This window comes from Vigna umbellata, chromosome 9, assembly GCF_029865625.1.
Source record: "Vigna umbellata cultivar VRB3 chromosome 9, Vumbellata_1.0, whole genome shotgun sequence".
Lineage (NCBI taxonomy): Eukaryota > Viridiplantae > Streptophyta > Magnoliopsida > Fabales > Fabaceae > Vigna > Vigna umbellata.
In genome coordinates, this window is record NC_142173.1 from 37,168,054 (window position 1) to 37,187,154 (window position 19,101).

The window sequence follows — 19,101 nt, forward strand, 5'->3', positions numbered from 1 at the left end:
CAGCCAAAACTGAGAGGTTCCCTCTTCAGCCATTCTCAGCCTCAAGGTTCAAAGTTTCTCCCTCTTATCTTCTACCTGTGACATGGCCTGGCCCCACCTTAGCATTTCATTGGTTCACCATAGCTCTTCATCATAAAAATTCAATTTTCCCATTTATACTTTTATATAATAAGGTTCTAACAACACCAGACACACCTCCTGCTTGCTTCTGCCACATTCCTCAAAAACTCTGTAAAGCTCCTCCTTCCCACCTATACTCACTTCTTCTCATTCTTTTTTCATATACATATATATTATGTTGTGTGTGTGTGTTTAGTTGGCTCTTTCCATTGGATTTTGGTAAGAATGATTTCAAACTCATGCTCTGTGTTATTATCTTTACTGTAAAATTGGCTTGGAAGTGGAAAAATCAAGTGGGGTGATCGGTAATCACAGTTTTCTTCATGTTTTAATTTAGTTACTGGTGTGCAAGTTTCAACTCAAAGCAGGTCTTTCCTCTTGTTCTGTCCACCAATATATTCTGCTGTGTTTTCTTCATTATACAGTGTGTTTTGTTATAATCTTGTTCTCAATGAATTTTCTGAAAGCAGGATTCAGTTGTGCATCAGTTCTAATATTTTAAGATGATGATTTCAGTTTTTCTTATTAATTGCAGAAAAGGGTGTCTAAAAGATAGACACAGAAAGCATATTTTGAATGATAAATGTAAAAGCACAACAAAGCTGTTGATGAAACAGGATACTTTTTATTATTTTTTTCTTATATTATGGTGCTGTTAAAGGTCATCCATACAGTTACATAATGATAAGAATTAAACAGTTTCTGTTCTCTCCTTGAAATCAACTTTGTGTAACTTAACTTCTGAACTAGGTTATTTTAGCAGTTAAACATGAATTTCCTGTGTTATTAGTTGGAAAACTCATTAAGGTTCGTGTTTCTGTCACAAATCTCCTCAAGTAAGGAACAATAAAACAGTAAATAGCAGTGCATGCACAAAGTTTATGATAAAAGATTCAGAAGGTGGTTAAAGCTGACTTTTTGATGGATTTTGTTTAGGGGACTCTTTGTGGGAAAATCCAAAAGAAGTGGTTGAAATTTGAAGCAAGAGAAGATGGACTATTTCAATGCACCAGGAAGAAACCACCTCTTTGTTCCAGGGCCAGTTAACATCCCTGACCAGATCATTAGGGCCATGAACAGAAACAATGAGGACTACCGCTCGCCAGCTATTCCTGCTCTCACAAAAACTCTGCTTGAGGATGTCAAGAAGATTTTCAAGACCACTACTGGAACCCCATTTCTCATCCCTACAACTGGTATGCATAAACAAGCCACACTGATCTTAGTGTTGTTATGTCTATACTTTTTTAGTTTCATAAACTCAAGGTATAAGTGACTTTTTACTTCAGTCCTTAACATTTTCTGTGTATGCTGAAAATTAATGAAGAATCTATCTTGTATGCTTTGAAAATGTTAAGGATGAAGTGCATGTTTTTCATATCAGGGATTATGTTCTAAATAACAAAAATTTAAGGGTGTGTTTTGCAATTTTCATAAAATCAATTAGGGTGTATTATCTTAATGATGAGGATGATACTAACTTTAATGGTTATACTTTTAGGTTAAATTAACCAGAGCAAGTCCTTGAACTATTTGAAAATTTTAATTAGCTTAGCAGGCTCAAAAGTATAATTAGATCTTTGATATAGTAATATTCCTTTCAGTTGAGTCCCTGGATTAAAATCACCACAAATTGTCATTTTTTATCACAAACCAATTTCAGAGATCTAACACAAAATTCTTACAAAATCAAGGACCCAGTTATAGTTTTTTATATTAGATTTGAAAGTTTACATTATTTATTCATGAAAATAATGGCAAGACTCCTATACAGTAATCTAGAATAATGATTGTTCTTTTTCTTTTATATCTTTACTGTTCTTGTGTATGGGTGTTTGGGAGATGATTACAAGCATAGAGAGTAAGGTGGTTTAAGAACAGTTAGTTTGTTATTCACATGGTTATAGTTTACTAGTTCTCTTGTTATTGAGTAATGGTTTTGGATATGGTTCAGGTACTGGTGCTTGGGAGAGTGCTCTCACAAACACACTGTCTCCTGGGGATAGAATTGTATCATTCCTGATTGGTCAATTCAGCTTGCTTTGGATTGATCAGCAGCAACGTCTGAATTTCAATGTTGATGTTGTGGAAAGTGAATGGGGCCAGGGTGCTAAGCTTGATGTTCTGGAATCAAAGATTGCTTCAGACACTGCACACACTATAAAGGCAATTTGCATTGTCCACAATGAGACAGCAACTGGGGTCACCAACAACTTGGCCAAAGTGAGACAAATTCTCGGTGAGTGTTTCATCTAATGGACTTAAATCATAACTTTTTCTCATTTAATATCCACATCTGTACCATTTTATTCTCTATACACTGAAAGACCCAAAATCATCATTGTAGACTAGTTTCTCCCTAAGTACTTTGAAAGGGAAAAATAAGAAGATAAAAATGAAATAGCTCAATCCACAATATGTCAGAATTCTAAAATATTAGCTTTTTCATTCTTTTTTTTCTCCTTGAAGTGTTTATCTGGAGATGTTCATCCAAACAGGTCATTTGTCTTTGGTCTTTGATGTTCAAAGATATTAATGTTCATGACTGCTCTTGGTTCCATTGAGAACATATTTTTGGTTGGCAGTTTTAGCTGTTTGTTTTCTTTTGTCCTATAACATCTATTATACTTTTGAAGGACTACTTAGTTTAGTATTTTGTCTAAACACATAACTGCTCTGTACTTACTGAATCACGCATATAACTGCCAAACTGTTTATCTCCAAGTAATAATCATAGTGAGACATGTTGCATAGGTTATTAGCATTTAACTTGACTCCGTTGATCTTGATGGGTTATGTTATAGAAGACGGTATTGATTGGGAGATATTATATATATATGTAGATGACATGAGTTTAACCCATATATATAAGGAATCAATACCACTTTTAATCTAAGACCTTAAGACAATAAGTTCATGGATTTTTCATCTAGTGTTTAATTTTGTCTTTTTTATCCAACGTGAAACTGTGAGTCACACTTGGATTAATCCCAACCGATCTAAGTATGCATCTGAAACTTTACCAAATTATTCACATGCAACACCACTGGTGAACTCAAATGATATGTTGACATAAATTCTGTCGTTCTTTGATGAAAATGTGTTCCTAGTACCTCTTCCAGGTCTGCAAATGTATCAAACATTTGCATTAACCAGCTGTTGGATTTTTAATGTTGTTTTTTCCTTCATGAAAAGATTCTGACGTTGTTTCTTTGGACACTCAGATTCCTACAGGCACCCAGCACTCTTCATTGTTGATGGAGTGTCTTCCATTTGTGCACTTGATTTCCGCATGGATGAATGGGGAGTAGATGTGGCCATAACTGGCTCTCAGAAAGCCCTTTCCCTTCCCACTGGGATAGGAATTGTGGTTGCAGGACCTAAAGCTATTGAGGCCTCAAAAACTGCCAAGTCACTCAGAGTTTTCTTTGACTGGAAAGACTACCTGAAATTCTACCAGTTAGGAACCTATTGGCCATACACTCCTTCCATACATTTGCTGTATGGTCTGAGAGCTGCTCTTGATCTGGTTTTTGAAGAAGGACTTGAAAATGTGATTGCAAGGCACAATCGTTTAGGCACAGCAACCAGGTAAGCCATGATGGTATGCTAGTCCAAAAATGGTTACAATGAAATTCAATGTATGTGTTGGTTTATGATTGAATGATATCAGTGTTTACTTGAAAAGGTTACTGGTTTTGACAAATGATCAAAGGTTTATCTAAGTAGACAATGGTTTTGGCTTTAGGTTATGTGTATAAGATAATGCATGTGAATGCAGACTTGCTGTAGAGGCATGGGGTTTGAAGAATTGCACCCAAAAGGAAGAGTGGCACAGTGACACAGTGACTGCTGTTGTTGTTCCTTCTTACATTGATAGTGCTGAAATAGTTAGAAGGGCATGGAAGAGATACAATTTGAGCTTAGGTCTTGGACTGAACAAAGTTGCTGGGAAGGTTTTCAGAATTGGGCATCTTGGCTACTTGAATGAGGTAATGTTGATTCCCAAAATAATTCTCAAGTCAAATGAAAAGTAATCTTTGAATAATCAATATACTTATTTACAAAATTTCATTTGTTAACTACTCTAAATCAGTATTTAAAGGCTCATGTTAAAAAATATCATAAGTCTTTTCTTTTTCTTGATCTTGATTGTTGGATGTATTACATACAATATTGCCATCCTAGCTTTGAAGAACTTTCTGTCCAACTTCAATCGTTCAAGCTTCAAAACTGTGATAGGGATAGTGCATAAGGAAACAACATCAATATATTTATAGTTTTTTTTTAATATGGTGTTAACTTTTTCATATATACTCAACGTGAAACTTAGAATTACTTAAATTTTGAATTGTTTGAGATACCAAAACTCTTTGGTAATGTCTAACATGATTTATTAAAATAAGAAAAAACATGTTTGCAATACTCTTAGTTCCAAGTTGCCAACATTTTTATTTGTTAATTGTTGTAATATTTTTTCAGTTGCAACTGTTGGGATGTCTAGCTGGTGTGGAGATGATACTCCAAGATGTGGGTTACCCTGTAAAGCTTGGAACTGGAGTTGCTGCTGCCAGTGCATACTTTAAGAATACCATTCCTCTCATCCCTTCAAGGATTTGAGTTACAACCCATTTCTCTTCTCTTCACTTCCTTTTCTGCTCTTTCAAAAATTCTGTAAAATATATCACATTATTATCCTCTTTTACACTCCTTTCAACGTCAACATACTCTCTACTTTCAACTTTAATCTATTGTTTCTTTCATTCTCTTGTATATCACAAATAATTGCATCTTCTCACCTTATTTCTCACTCTCTAATGCACATTAAATTCATCACAAACTCTTCTTTTGAAAAAAATAGAGTGCATGTTCTATTAATAGTCTAAGTAAAATGTTAATCGGCATGACTGATTAGTGAGTTTTGTAATATTTTATTAAAACTTACACTATGACTTCTAGTTAATTGACACTGTATAGAATTTATTATGTAAAAGAAGTACGAAATTCAAATTCAAATATTAAACATTTGGACCGCGACAACGCAAATTTGATAACATTTTGACAATGACACGTGTCAGCGTTGTAGTGGACCATTTTGAATTTTTTTTTAAGAAATCTGATTTGAAAAAGGGATAAGGGTTTCAGATTTCATTATTCCGAAAGCACCCTTCTTCGCTCAACACTCTCTCTCCTCTCTCAATTTTAGGGTTTTCATGAGTTTCATTTGAACATTTCTCTCTCGACGTTCAACAATCTCTCTCAACGCTCAACAATCTTCGTCGTCGCTGGCCCCATTCGAAGTCTCTCTTTCTCTGTCGAGTTTGTGATTTCGACGATCTACGTTCATTGATCTTCGTCATTGGTTTCTTCAAAGTGTCTCCTTCGGTGTCGATTGTGTCGAAGTTCTGAGCTTTTTTTTGTGCAATGGGTTCGTCCACTGACATAGGTTCTTCAAACAAGGTACGTACTTTTTTCCTCTTCCGTATTCGTATTTTGGGGTTGGGCTTTTGCTTTTGGTTTTTGTTGATCATTTTGGTGGTTATTTGTAACCAAAAATATATATTTTTTCTGCAGTTTGTTCGTCATTCATTGGGAGGTGAGGTCCTGCACCATTGACATAGGATAGATGCACTTGTAATCGATTACTGGGACCATGTAATCGCTTACAAGGGAAAAATTCTCCTTTTGTACTGAAAGTTGACAAGAACTACCCAGGCCTGACTTAAGCACTCCCTAGGGTTATTTTGGAGTCCTTTTGACTGTGTTTTGAATGTTTTCTAGATGGATCATTATTGAAATACTTCAAGCTGGAATACTTCAATATTAAACAAATAAAAAAGGAATAATGAAGGGTATTGAGTAATGAAAAATTATAACAATATTAAAAACCACATACATTAATAGGAAAACGTATCAACAATTCATCAAACCACAAGCTTTGAAATTAAAAAGTACATAACAGTTCATCATAAATTGGTGCACTAAACAACTCATGACCATTAAACTCACTCAACCATCTAAAATAACAAACATGAAACAATACCTTGAAATGAAACTCATTTATGAAGCTTAGAAAAACGTTATTTTGGGGAAATTAATTTCACCTAGTACAGTGGTCTAAAAATTAGGAGTTAGCAGTCATTCAAAAGTTCTTTGAGTCTAGATTCCAACAAAACAAAAATCAAGTCATTTGGAGTTCAGTGGAGAAAGTTAAGAACATAACAAGTAGCAAATGTCAGAAAAACAGAGTTGGGGAGTGTTGTTCATCCAGGTGGGGAGTACAATTGAAGTTTCTATACAAATGACAATTTTTCCTCTGGTAATCGATTACAGGGGTCTTGTAATCGATTACAAGAGGAAAAAGGGTCATTTGTACAGAAACTTCAACTGTACTCCCCACCTAGATGAACACTACTCCCCATGCTCTATTTTTGTTGAATTTTTCATTTTTTGAGATGGGTGAGTGAGTTCAATGTTATTGGGTGTGCTCCCTACACCAATAATGAGATTAGGTCATTTATTTCTTCAAAAAAAATGTCCATTTAGGTGGTTTTCTCCAACTGAGGTGAGGTGTATGACCATTGTTGTAACACCCCTTCTCGGAGTCTCATAGGAAAATTTTTCATTTTATTAATTAAGAAATATGTCATCTAATGTTGTTATAATGCATAAATTTTAAAAGGCATTTTCAATAAATAATAGATTTGACAACAAGAGAGAAAGATATACGTATAAGATAACATGCTGTCAACTTTGACCTTTGCTGACTATTTTAATCATAACTTTTTCCACAGACCTCCAAATGATGTGATTCTTTTTTTATTAGAAAGTAGACTCAAAACTCTTTCCAATGAATACTAATTTATAATTTTTGGACATCTGAGTAGGTGCAGTTAATTCCTTAAAGTTAACGTTTTATATATTTCTACCACCTCTCACCTTTGCTGGTTGTTTTGTTCATAACTTTCTCCACCGAACTCCAAATGAGTTGATTCTTGTTTTGTTGGAATGTAGACTCAAAGATCTTTGAAATGATTACTAACTCATAATTTTTAGACCAATTTAGTAGATGCAGTTAATTTCCCCAAAACAACATTTTTCTAAGATTCCTAAATGAGTTTACTATCACGTTATTGTCTCATGTTTCTTATATTATTCTAATTTATTTTATTTCTTTATAAAATTTCCATAATTCAAGGTAAAATAGTAGTATAATTAAGGTATGATGTGATTCTACTAGCACAAACCAAACAATTATATGAACTTCACCAACCTTGGTTTAAACACCTATATGAGCTATTTTGTCCACAATTGAGTGGGGTAAATTTTTTTGATGCACTTGACACCTATTTGAAAGCTCTTTGAGTCTAGATTCCAACAAAACAAAAATCAAGTCATTTGGAGTTCGGTGGAGAAAGTTAAAAACAAAACAAGTAGCAAAGGTCAGAAAAACAGAGTTGGGGAGTGCTGTTCATCCAGGTGGGGAGTACAGTTGAAGTTTTTGTACAAATGACAATTTTTCCTCTGGTAATCGATTACAGGGGTCTTGTAATCAATTACCAGAGGAAAAAGGGTCATTTGTACAGAAACTTCAACTCTACTCCCCAGCTAGATGAACACTACTTGTATTCCTTTGATTCTCTCATTGCCTTCGTACTCTTCCTTCAAAAACTTCTAGATTTCATATGGCGTTTTCAACGTCATTATTCTGTTCAAAATGATTGGAGATACGACTGTGAACAAAATTGATTTGGCTTTGGATTTTCGAAGCCTCTTTTCCTTGTGACTTTTCGTTTGAGCAACCGTAGGATTATTTGGCAAGGGAGGCACTTCGTAATCCTCTTCTACTGCTTCCCATACATCGTTAGCATCTAGATATGCTTCCATTTTGATAGCCCACATTTGATAGTTTTGTCCATCAAATAGAGGTACAAAAATAGTAGTAAAGGATGTTTGAGATTCCATCTTATGTGTGGTGGCTATTTTGTGGTTGTAGGTGTTTGTGGGTTATATCACAGATCCCGTAAAATCCTTTTTTGCTCTTGATACCAATTGTTGGGTTTTAAAGTATAAGAGGCAAAAGAATGAAAGGGAAACTGATATGTTGTTGTTTTATTGAGCATAAGCAATAAATATTTATACTACAGAATTTGTAACTAATTTGAGAAATATCTATTAAACCTAATTAATTAAATAATGCATAAAATTCTCCTAAAAATTAGGATAGGAATATATTTTTATTTAACTTATTTGACTCCTTCAACCAAATGTTGTTTGAGTCACAAAATTCCAACATGTATTTATAAGGTTTCTCGACCCTATAATATTTATTGTAAAAACTGATAATATCAAGAAAATATAAAATAATATCAAAAAATATAATAACTTACCATATATATATATATATATATATATATATATATATATATATATATATATATGATCATTAGCAAAATAATAGTAATAATGTGATACCTTACCTGATCTACCAAATATTATGTAAATGTATGGTATTAAGAAATATCATGACGTAATCAAAATATCGAGATTTGATCACATATACTATTAATATATGAATATTTGCACAAACAAATTTATCTCAGAATATCGTTCAGTCACTTTAGGTCAATAAAGCTGAATGGACCTTGTTGAAACATATCACTTAGCCTATTTGTTGGACCAGATATGTACATAAGCCCCTTTAAGTTCAAAAGTTTGATTAGCGTGTATGAGGAATGCTTGTTGTGACTATAATTGACCATTTGGCTAAGTCGTAGCCGACTTTATATTTGCAGGTGGATTTGTCATTCGGCTAGACTATAAGTAGTTGTCTTTGACCATGGATGTTGCCTTGAGTGTTTTTAATTATTGACTTGGGTATGATTTAGTGTCATTTATCTAAGAAAGCTTTGTATGGCTGACTTGGGCAAACTTTATGTGTGTTGCTGATTTAGGCAAGCTCGGGTGCTACCTGAGCTGGCTTTTCATTTGATGCTATTGTTTAGGTAGACTAAGGTGCTAACGGGCTTAACTTGTGTTACCATCTAGGTAACTCGGGTGTCACGTTTGTGGGCTTATGTTACCATCTAGGTAACTTGGGTGCAACATTTGTGGGCTTGTGTTGCTGCCTAAGTAACTCAGGTGTCACATTTGTGGTCTTTTGCTACTATCTAGATAACTCAGTGTCTCGTCTAAGGGCTTTGCTTATGTTATTGTCTAAGTAAGTTATCGTCTAAGTAACTCGGTGCCTCGTTTGAGGGCTTTCATTTATGTTACCCTATAGATAACTTAGTGGCTCGTTTGAGGGTTTTTCTTCTGTTATTGTCTTAGTAGCTCGGTGCCTCCTCCGTGGGCTATCCTTATGTTATTGTTTAGGTAACTCAGTGCCTTTTCCGTGGGCTATCCAATTCTTTTATATATTGATTTTCAAATTTATAGAGAGTAATCTAAATAATGAACTTGGTACTAGATTTCAATATTATACTTGACGAAGTTTCTAACTTTATTTATCCTAACTTTTGCAGAAACATGTTTGATTTATCTTTTTACAGTTTAGAAATTAATGTGTCAATTTTGGTCCCTTGTTATTTATTTTGCATATGATATTTAAATGTGTTGCATATGTTTGATGTTTTTTTGTCGTGTGAGATGATACACACAACATGATAATTAACACTCTCATTTTTATTAAAAAAAAAGCGTTAACAGTGATATGATATATAGAAAGAGAAAAATTAATAAAAGGTAACATGTGTATAATAAATGTTTGAAAAAATTCGGTGTTTAAAAATTATTATTCATTTTTTAAATTTACAAAGAGAAAATTTTGAAAATCCTTTTTTTACACACTCTCGTAGGTTAAAATTGATCATTTTGTACTAATTTTGTCTTTTTTGTTTTAATAAATTTCAACACAGGCTTATCTAAAACAATTGTTACAAAATGTATTCCTAGCACTTTATATTTGTAAAACAAGGAATTCTTTGAAAATTTTTCCTTGACAAATATTTCATTTCAGACTAACACCACATTGATAGATACATTTAATATTTGAAGAGAAGAACAATGAACTGTACAATAATTTCAATTTTAGTGTTTTCATAAAGACTTTGTTTCACCAATTAATGGGCTACAAGAGCTTACTATACCTATAAGCAATTTGTTGTAATTTTTGTGGGGGAAAGGTTAGGTATTAGGTTTTTTGTGATTGTAGTTAGAATTGGAAGAATAGTGTTGAAATCATCAACCTATGACAATAAATATGCATCAATTCAATTTATGTCTAGTCCCTTTCACAAACCTAAATAGAAACCAAACAAAACATACATCTTCACGTCACACTTTACATCATATTAAAAATCATAGTTATTTTTCTTAATTTTAGGGTTTAAAGTTTTAGGACTAACTTAATAACATTTTTTTTTTCAAAATTCAAACATTGAACTGAAATTATTAAGTTTACAAAATTTTGTACGAATAAAAATTAAGTAATTTTTATCACCCTACTTTATTTTGATAAATAATATATTATTTAAAATATAAATGAATATCTTTTGTTAAATAGATACCAATGATATAAAGACAAAAGTTTATTGTTTATTACCTTACCTCTATCTCTTCTTTTATCATATTAATCTTTACTAAAGTACGTAATTTGCATGATATAAATATTGATATAGACTAAATATATAAAATAAGATTTTATTTCTTTCTCAATGCATATAGTAATTTCAAAAAGTGTTAGTCAATACTCTACTGAAAGGAAATTTCAAAGTAAAATAATATACTTTCAGAATAGACATTAAATTAATTGTTTTTATTGGCAATATGGTAAAAGTTAAATTGGAATCTAGAACCAAAGTCCAAAAAGTAAAATGAAGTGTCAACTTTTTAATTGAAAATAATTGTCAGTTTCACCCCAATGACAATCTTACTTAAAAACTCAGTAAAATGATTACAAACACTCACCCTCATGCTCTATAATGCTTAACACAATAACATTCATTCCTAAAATTTGATAAATATAGTATATTGATTTTACTAAAAACCATATATAGATATATTCACATTTTTAATATTCATCTTCATTGCTTAGCTACTACTTGATGGTCCCATACTGTTTAAGAATAGAGATCAAACATTTTTTAAAAACAAAACTATAACAAAATTTCATGTTCTAAGATCAATTTTAACAATATTACTCGAAAAACTCAAAATCAAACGCAAAATCGTAAAACCCAAAACTGAACATTCGATCCTTTGAATTCTTTAACCAATTATCAAGCCAACTCAAGCACATATTTATGTTTCACCACAAGTATATCAGTATCAATCTTTTTCAAATTCATTAGTGATTTAATCAGATATATATGACAAATGATTAATGAACCTCCTCACCAAATGGTGCATAACCATGATGAGTAATCAAGTAGTTTGATGATTATTTAAAATACAAGGAGACTAAAATTTTTTGTATGATAATTACATTACTCATAAATAGTGGAACATCAGATTACAATATTTTAGGATAAAACATGTGTTGAGGTTCATCCTTTACTTCACTGTATTACAAAAGCACACCTAGAAAAGAATCATCAAAACTAATGTTTAATTACTTGTTTTTGCTCTTTCTTGCTAATATACCCTTTTTCTTGCTAATATACTCGTCTAAATCTACTCCAGCTATAAGTTTTCTGTCATCGTTTGCCATTATGTTCATTCAGCATTATTGGTACCACTATTGCTCCCTCTCCTGCTTGCTGTTGTGTTCTTCAATATCTACAAAGAGCAATTACATGACTCAGTAAGATAAAGCCAAACAAAACTGACAGCACTGATGAACTTTTTTTTTTTCCTACTACAGATTTCTCCCAACCAAAGACTACTAATCTCACTTGGGTTGTTGTGATTATCATCAAAGACAAGTTTTAACACACATCGGTATAAAATATGCAAATTTGGTAGTGTATTCTAGTAAATAAGTACCAAAAGTGGTCTGCTATGAGCACATAGGAGAAGTAACAAGCTTATGAAACCTTGGTATTTTTTCGATGCGCATATAAAACAGGAAAAAAAGGAACCAAGTTCCTTCCACTTCATCCAATAACTCAAGGTTTTCTTAACCATTTTGATGTCATATGAAGTCCTAGCTTAAGGACATGTTTGGATGAGCTTCTCCATAAACATTTCTAGACGAAAAAATGTAAACAAAAACATGAAACTGACTTTTACATAAGCATAAATTAGCTCATGCATAAACTAATTAACCTGTGGAAAAGTCAGTTTAATTTTTTTCTTATTTTGTACTCTCATAAAACTTTATGAAGAAACTCGTTCAATCAAATTGAAAGACTAAACTGATATTGATGGTTTCATAAACCATGCATAAGCTAACATGAATATCCCCTTTGTTCCTTTATAAAACAAATTTTAGAGCACACAAGTCAAAAATAGGTAGAGTAAGTAATGAGTTAGAGAGATGTATATATAGTTATAATGATGATGCCATGCTAACAAAATAAGAAAAATTAGCATACTTGTCTAAGCATTTGGTTCTCATTCTGCAAAGTAGAAAGTCTTTCCTTGAGCTCTGAATTCTTCTTCTCCAAGTCTTTGACTCTTGTTTCCAAATCAATCAAGTAAGCCTTCTTCCTCTCCCTCGCTTGTTGGGCCGAAACTCTGTTCCTCAATAGCCTATTTCCATTTCAAATTCCCTCAGTGAGTCACAGGAGAAAAGTTTCAGTAGAGGCTAGACATGACCAAGGTTATATCTATACCTACCTCTTAAGCCGCTTGCTTTCTTTATCAGCTGGGCTTCTCCCTCTCTTCTTCTGACCCTCTCCCGTCCCCTGAGCACGTTCTGCACCAGCATTTGAACCAGCTTCCGGCCGAGAGGCTGCAGTTCCACCACTTTCCCCTCCAATCTCTGGCACTCTCCTTATCTCTTCATCACTTTCAAGACCTGTATTTTTCCAAATTCACAAGTTCAAACCCACAATAAGTAAAATACAATAGCAGTCCTTTTCTGAACATTAATTATTTTCTGAACAAACCAACACAAAAAGGCCTCTTATATATAGAACATTTATAACAAAACTAAAACTATATTATATTAATTCCTAAGTCAAGATGCTAGATACTGAAAAAGGATGTTTCGTAATTTAATTTTAAAAAGTTTAATCACATACAGTAAAGGTATTCTGCGAAATTAAAAGTCCACAACTTTTATAAAGAAAATTTTCTCTTATACAAATTTCAAGGAATTGAAGAATTTTGAGTTCTTTGTAAGATCCAAGACTCATATAGGAACAGTTATAAAAAGACATTTTTCATTCAAAAAAGTTGAGATAGCCATAAAATGTGATATGCTGACGGCACTTCTGGTTAACTTCATACCCGGTTGCTTTGTATTAGCCATAGGACCTGATGTAGTTTGCATAGATTGAGCATCAGAAGTAGCATATGGAATATCACCAGACATCTAACCATAGAAGAACAATTAGTTTATATTAGTACTAGTATTTAGTGTATCATTGTTGCATAATGATGTACCAACTATGATGTCAATGAAGTCTATAAGTAAAATACATTATTTTATGAAATATAACATACATAACACTTGTTACAGTAAATAATTACAAAGCTCAAACAAAATTAGTAGCATACTTGTCTATATCTAAACAAGCTAAGCTACACAAGTGATAAATACAAAATTACATGCTAGAAATCAAATTTACGGTCTAGTATATAACTAAGCATATCACAACATTAAAAGTGAAAAGCATAAGAGTATATCTTCGAGGTTTTCATAATTTTCAAACTTTACTCAAGCATGTCCAACTTCGAGTAATTGAGTCTGAGAATGCATAACTTCAACCAATGGTGCGAGTGCAAGTTCACACATTTTTGCTGCTACACTTGTGATTTAACCCCAGTTGATAAACGACAGAATCAGGTAAATACTTTACCGGTTGCCCGTTTGCTAGATGGGGATTTGGTATTTGAGAATCATGTCCAGATGATGAAGAGAAGTCAGCATCTTCTTGTTCTTCCCATTGCATCCCTGCCTTGGAATTGTTTCCTTGGCCATAGTTGATCTCATTATCTAGATCATCAGCATCTTCTTCTTCATCATCATCACCCTCCACTCCAGCACCCTCTGATATCCATATTCATCTTGTTCATTGTAAATTCTGATTTGGGAAAGACCAAAAACAAAAAGCATTTATGCACAGGCTAACCTTGCTGACTTGTGAATCTAGTCTTGCACTGGGGACAAGATTGGCTCACATTTTTCAGCTCATACTCGTAACAAGAATGACAAAGTGGGAAGCCACACTCATGACAAGCAACAAAGACATCGCCAGTAGCCGTTAATCCAATGGTATCACCACATATTTGACAAATCTGACCATTTAAATTCTTCAAGGGTTTAGACTGCAGAGTATAGAAATTATACAAGTCAGAATTAGAATTACATGACCAAAATTTAAGTTTATGCGGATCAATCTCTTGCAAGACGATATGCAAAAGCAACAAGCCCCATCCATACGAGTTTAGAAGGACACAAACAAGTAAGATTCCATCATGGCAAGATTTTTTAATGAATTTTCCATGAAATCTTTTGTATGATCAGGATCAGACAATTAATTACAGTTAACAAGCATTTTTCATTACCAACACCAGACTGCAACCTGCAATCAAAATTCTTTCAAGTGCCAATGGGCTCATCATCTAAGAGATTAGGCAGTACTGTTTCAAAGAAAAACCTTATCAATTACCACCTGCCAGATGTTGATTCAAAATCACACACTACATGCAAATTACAAATTCAAATTCAACTCCTAAACACCACCACCAATAGGGAATCACACCAGCAATTAAATACATCAAGATCCAACCATCCTACCAACACCACTAAACAATGTTTAGCTGACCGACCAAAAAAATGCAAAAAGAAATCCAACCCAAACCTCCATGCAAGGAGAAGAAGAAAAACAAGGCACTCCAACACACTCTCAAGAAAGAACAAAACTTGCATGACCCATTTGCATTGCAAGCATAAAAACTCAAACTATGAAGTCAGTCGCACACAGTGAAAGAACAAAACTCCCAGAGCCAAAAAGAAAAACAGGAAACATGGTCTTCAGAAAAGTCCAACGAAGAAAAAATGTCGAAACAGAGCCAGAAGAACGAACCCCACTATCGGAACCGTGTCTAACTCTAACAAGTTCATTCCTTTCATGCGACCCAGTTACCATCCCACCACTTCGTTCCATCTCCTTGAAAACCTCCACCAACCCAACTCTCTCTCTCTCTCTCTCTCTTACTTCAGCTCTTGTTCCCGCTGCCATGTTCTGCGATTCTAAACGCGACTGTGGCCGTTGGATCTTTCAAGATCTGACGGTGCAGAAAGGATAATCGTGGAGCAACGTGAACCATGTCGAATTCGTGTAATCAAAGGCTGCTGTGAGTGATCGTGGAAGGTTCGGAACCGTTGGATCTGCATGCATCGGAGGGATGAAAATCGGGATGAGGAAATTGAATGGGGACCACGTGGCATGTGGGATGCTGTTATTCTCTTTCTGTTAGAAAAAACCTAATAAATAATTGGGTTCCTCCATTGTACTTTTTGGGAAGTTCTAGTTTCTCACTCATATCATGCAATGTAAACGTAGAAAAAAAAATCGTAGTTAAATTTGTACTATTTTAATTAGTTAGAATTAAAGTTTCATTTGTTTTTTTAAAGTATTGCAGCTATTGGATTTTAGTTTGTGTAATTTTAATTCTGATATTTGGGTCATTTAAGTATTATAATTGTGTCATTTTAAGTATGATATTTTCTAATTATGATTTTTTAAAAGTCAATTAATAAAACTGAATTATTGGAAACTAGAATATGACATTCCAGATTCTTGAAGGATTCATGTAACGATTGGAACTTAAAATAATAAAATCAGATCTATACTTATACCTATATACTAAAGCCACTTGATAGATTGTGGAATTTTTGGTGCCATCCTTTTAGGATTTTTATTTCCATTCAAAACTCTATTTTTCTTTTTAACCAGTCACATCACTTTCTAATAAATGATTTTTTTTTCACTAAATCAACTATGTTATTCTTTCAGGATTCCGACAGATTTTAATTAAACGTGTAACATCTTATAAAATATAGTAATCACTATATAATAGAATTAATTACATTAAACAGTTAAACAATGCAGTCTTACACTAAAATTAAGGTTCAAAAGCCGAACGGTTTAAAGTACAAAACTAAATACATAATACAGAAGTATCGAAAGTTCAGAACGAACAGTTTTACAAAATCAAATAACCGAACGTCAAAACTAAAACAGCTATTCTCTAAAATAAGCGGACGCTCTAGGGCTCGGCTTTAACTTCCACGTCCACTAAGTTCTCTTCTTCAATAACGTCCTCTAAAGTAGCCTCGCCTTCTGCTCACATCCACACGGATGATCATTGCAATGACAGGACGGGCGTACAGGGACGAGAGACAACACAAAGGAAAAACGAAAGGGTAAGCTTATGCAATTTAATTCATACATCAACGTATAAAATAAATATTCCAATCCACACAAACATATAGTTCAACATATAACATCACACGAAATATAGTTCTAGACAGACCGTCCGGACTGTATGAATCTGTGTAGCTACAGGCATTCTTGCACCCGAGTGATGTAGTAACGGGGATACACTCAACAGCTGCCACTCGAGGTTAGCCCTATCCAAAGTACCCGTAAGGACTAGGACCTCCTGCCGTTCCCACACATGACCTACCCCCTCTACGTGAGGATGAGTACTCACGGAACATCAGGATGAACTGTGTCACGCCCCATTTAATACCTCTGTGTTTCATTAATGCACCCACGCCCCTCCACGTGCTGTGCCATTAATGTGCACTTTCATTCTCTGAATATCTCTGACATGTGTCACATCGGAAGGTTCTGCACTCAATTCTGGAAGCCAGGTGTCAGCACAGGAAGGAACGTCCGTATGAATGGGTAAGAGAATTAAATTTCTCTGAACAACTCTTCCCCCTCTGCGTACACCTTCTTCTTCCCCAGGAATTTAAAATCTCCATTTTTCTCCTCCTTCTCTCTAGAACCTCCACCTTCTCTCTACCATAACTCACTTTCCTCTCCTCCGATTACGTTTCAGAGACCACAGAAACGTTCTCTGCACCAAGAGCTTCAGACTGAACCGAACAACTTACGGTTCTGGTAAGTTTATTTGGACGTTCGTTTCTAGAAGTTCCTGCAAACCCTATTCCGTTGCATGCAAAGGCGTGGACTAAGTCCTTTCTTTTTCTTTGGTTAGTTTAGTTGGAAAGCGTAAGTGAAACGTTGAGGGAGTCTCGGTTAGACGAATCAAGATCCACTCAGTTTAGGACGTTCACTGCAATCCGGGTAAGGGAAGCTTTAGTAATTTAATTTAATACTTGTTTGATGTGTATGAAAGCAATGAAGTGTACTGGATTGTCTGAAATGCATGAAATATTTGATGTTTAAGTATGTATGAACGAGCATGGTTGCACTGGATGTATATGATGAATATTGTTTGAACTGTATGCTGAGAATGAAACGTCTGATTCGGAGTATGATTAAATTTCTGTATGGTTTGGGATGATAAAATGAATTATATGAAAATTGTAAAGTTACTGTAAAATGATAAATCTGGAAAATTTTCATATTCTCTGCTTGATAATATACGCTCGTCATCGAATGGTCTTATACCGTTCGGTTTCCCTTGAAATGACTTAGAATAAGAATTCTTTCATTTGGAAAGGATTCTGATTAAGAACGAGCGTCCTTTGTGTGAAGGGTTAGGTTTGAGCGTTCGGCTCAGCCTATCGTGTCCAACGATTGAAATAAATTGAAGTATTTTAGTAACGCTCGGTTTTATATTCCAGCGTTCGTCATAGGTAGCGCTTAGTCTTAGATTGAGCGTTCGTCCTAGTTAGCGTTCGGTCAAATACCGAACGTTCGTTCTAAATGAGTGTTCGTTCTATTTAGTGCTCGGTCATTTACCTAGCGTTCGTCCAAAGCAGAGTTCGGTTTTATAACTGAACGCTCGTCCAAATGAGTATGTGGTAAAAGAACGCTCTGTACTAAACCGAACGTTCGTTCCTTCATAAATTATCAACGAGCGGTAATAGCGTTCGTCCCAAATTTGAAATAGCGTTCGTCCTTAAAATCTAAATAGCGTTCGTCCAATAATCCTAGTAACGTTCGTCCAAGATTTCAGTGACGTTCGTCCAAAAGTTTCATTTTAACGCTCGGTCATTGACTGACGGTTGACTCTTGAATTAAATCGTGTTCAGATCCTTTATCTAAACAATTTGTGATACACCTATCCATTTGATTCGTTCCAAAGTTATTGAATTTAAATTATTCTAAGTATTATCCGGGTCGTTCTAAAGTCAGTTCATTTAACTGATTCAAAGGAGTCTTTCTCGGTCTCGCTCTCGACGTTCGTCCTCGTTATGAAGGGGAGTGAACGTTCGTCTTTTCATGCAAGTGGAACATAGAATGAAAATGTATTTAAGAGGAAGAATTAAGATGTGCGAACACTATAAGAGTCGAAATTATGATTATGGTTTTTGAACGAGCGTTCCAGGGAGGAACGACTCTTGGTTGGAAATTGAGAGTTGTAAGTATGAACGTGGTAAGCTTAGATGGTGGTTCATCCTGATATTCCGTGAGTGCTCGTTCTCAAGTAGAGAGGAGTATGTCATACGTGGGAATGGCAGGAGGTCTAGTCCATAACTGTAACTTGGACAGAACAGACTAACCTCAGGTGGCTACTGATGAGCATTCCAGTTACCCCACCTGAGTGCACGGACGCCTTAGCTACACAGGTTTCATACAGTCCGGACGGTCGGTCTAGCATCAGGGTTTGGATGGAATTATTGTATGAATTGTATGTACATGTTTGTGAATTTACTTGCTGTATTTG

General features: G+C 34.4%; 2 protein-coding genes across 3 annotated transcripts; one reads left to right on the top strand and one right to left on the bottom strand.

The window, feature by feature from the left end:
• Positions 1–73: 73 nt before the first annotated feature.
• Positions 74–4,893, top strand: LOC148193417 (serine--glyoxylate aminotransferase-like). 2 transcript variants are annotated; one of them, XM_088098494.1, is made up of 6 exons: positions 74–231; positions 1,057–1,316; positions 2,075–2,359; positions 3,345–3,711; positions 3,902–4,112; positions 4,603–4,893. In XM_088098494.1, exons 2-6 carry the CDS (start codon positions 1,112–1,114, stop codon positions 4,738–4,740), a joined length of 1,206 nt encoding a protein of 401 aa, XP_087954620.1. In that variant the 5' UTR covers positions 74–231; positions 1,057–1,111; the 3' UTR covers positions 4,741–4,893. The 2 variants fall into 2 exon arrangements, with proteins under 2 accessions (XP_087954620.1, XP_087954619.1); XM_088098493.1 differs by having other exon boundaries at positions 183–339.
• A 6,607-nt stretch (positions 4,894–11,500) lies between these two features.
• LOC148193418 (uncharacterized) lies at positions 11,501–15,488 on the bottom strand. The gene is made up of 7 exons (XM_088099649.1): positions 15,318–15,488; positions 14,361–14,556; positions 14,088–14,278; positions 13,516–13,600; positions 12,901–13,081; positions 12,657–12,813; positions 11,501–11,898 (listed from the first exon to the last, which is right to left on the bottom strand). The coding sequence occupies exons 1-7, from the start codon at positions 15,471–15,473 to the stop codon at positions 11,836–11,838; spliced, it is 1,029 nt and encodes a 342-aa protein (XP_087955775.1). The 5' UTR covers positions 15,474–15,488; the 3' UTR covers positions 11,501–11,835.
• Positions 15,489–19,101: the final 3,613 nt, after the last annotated feature.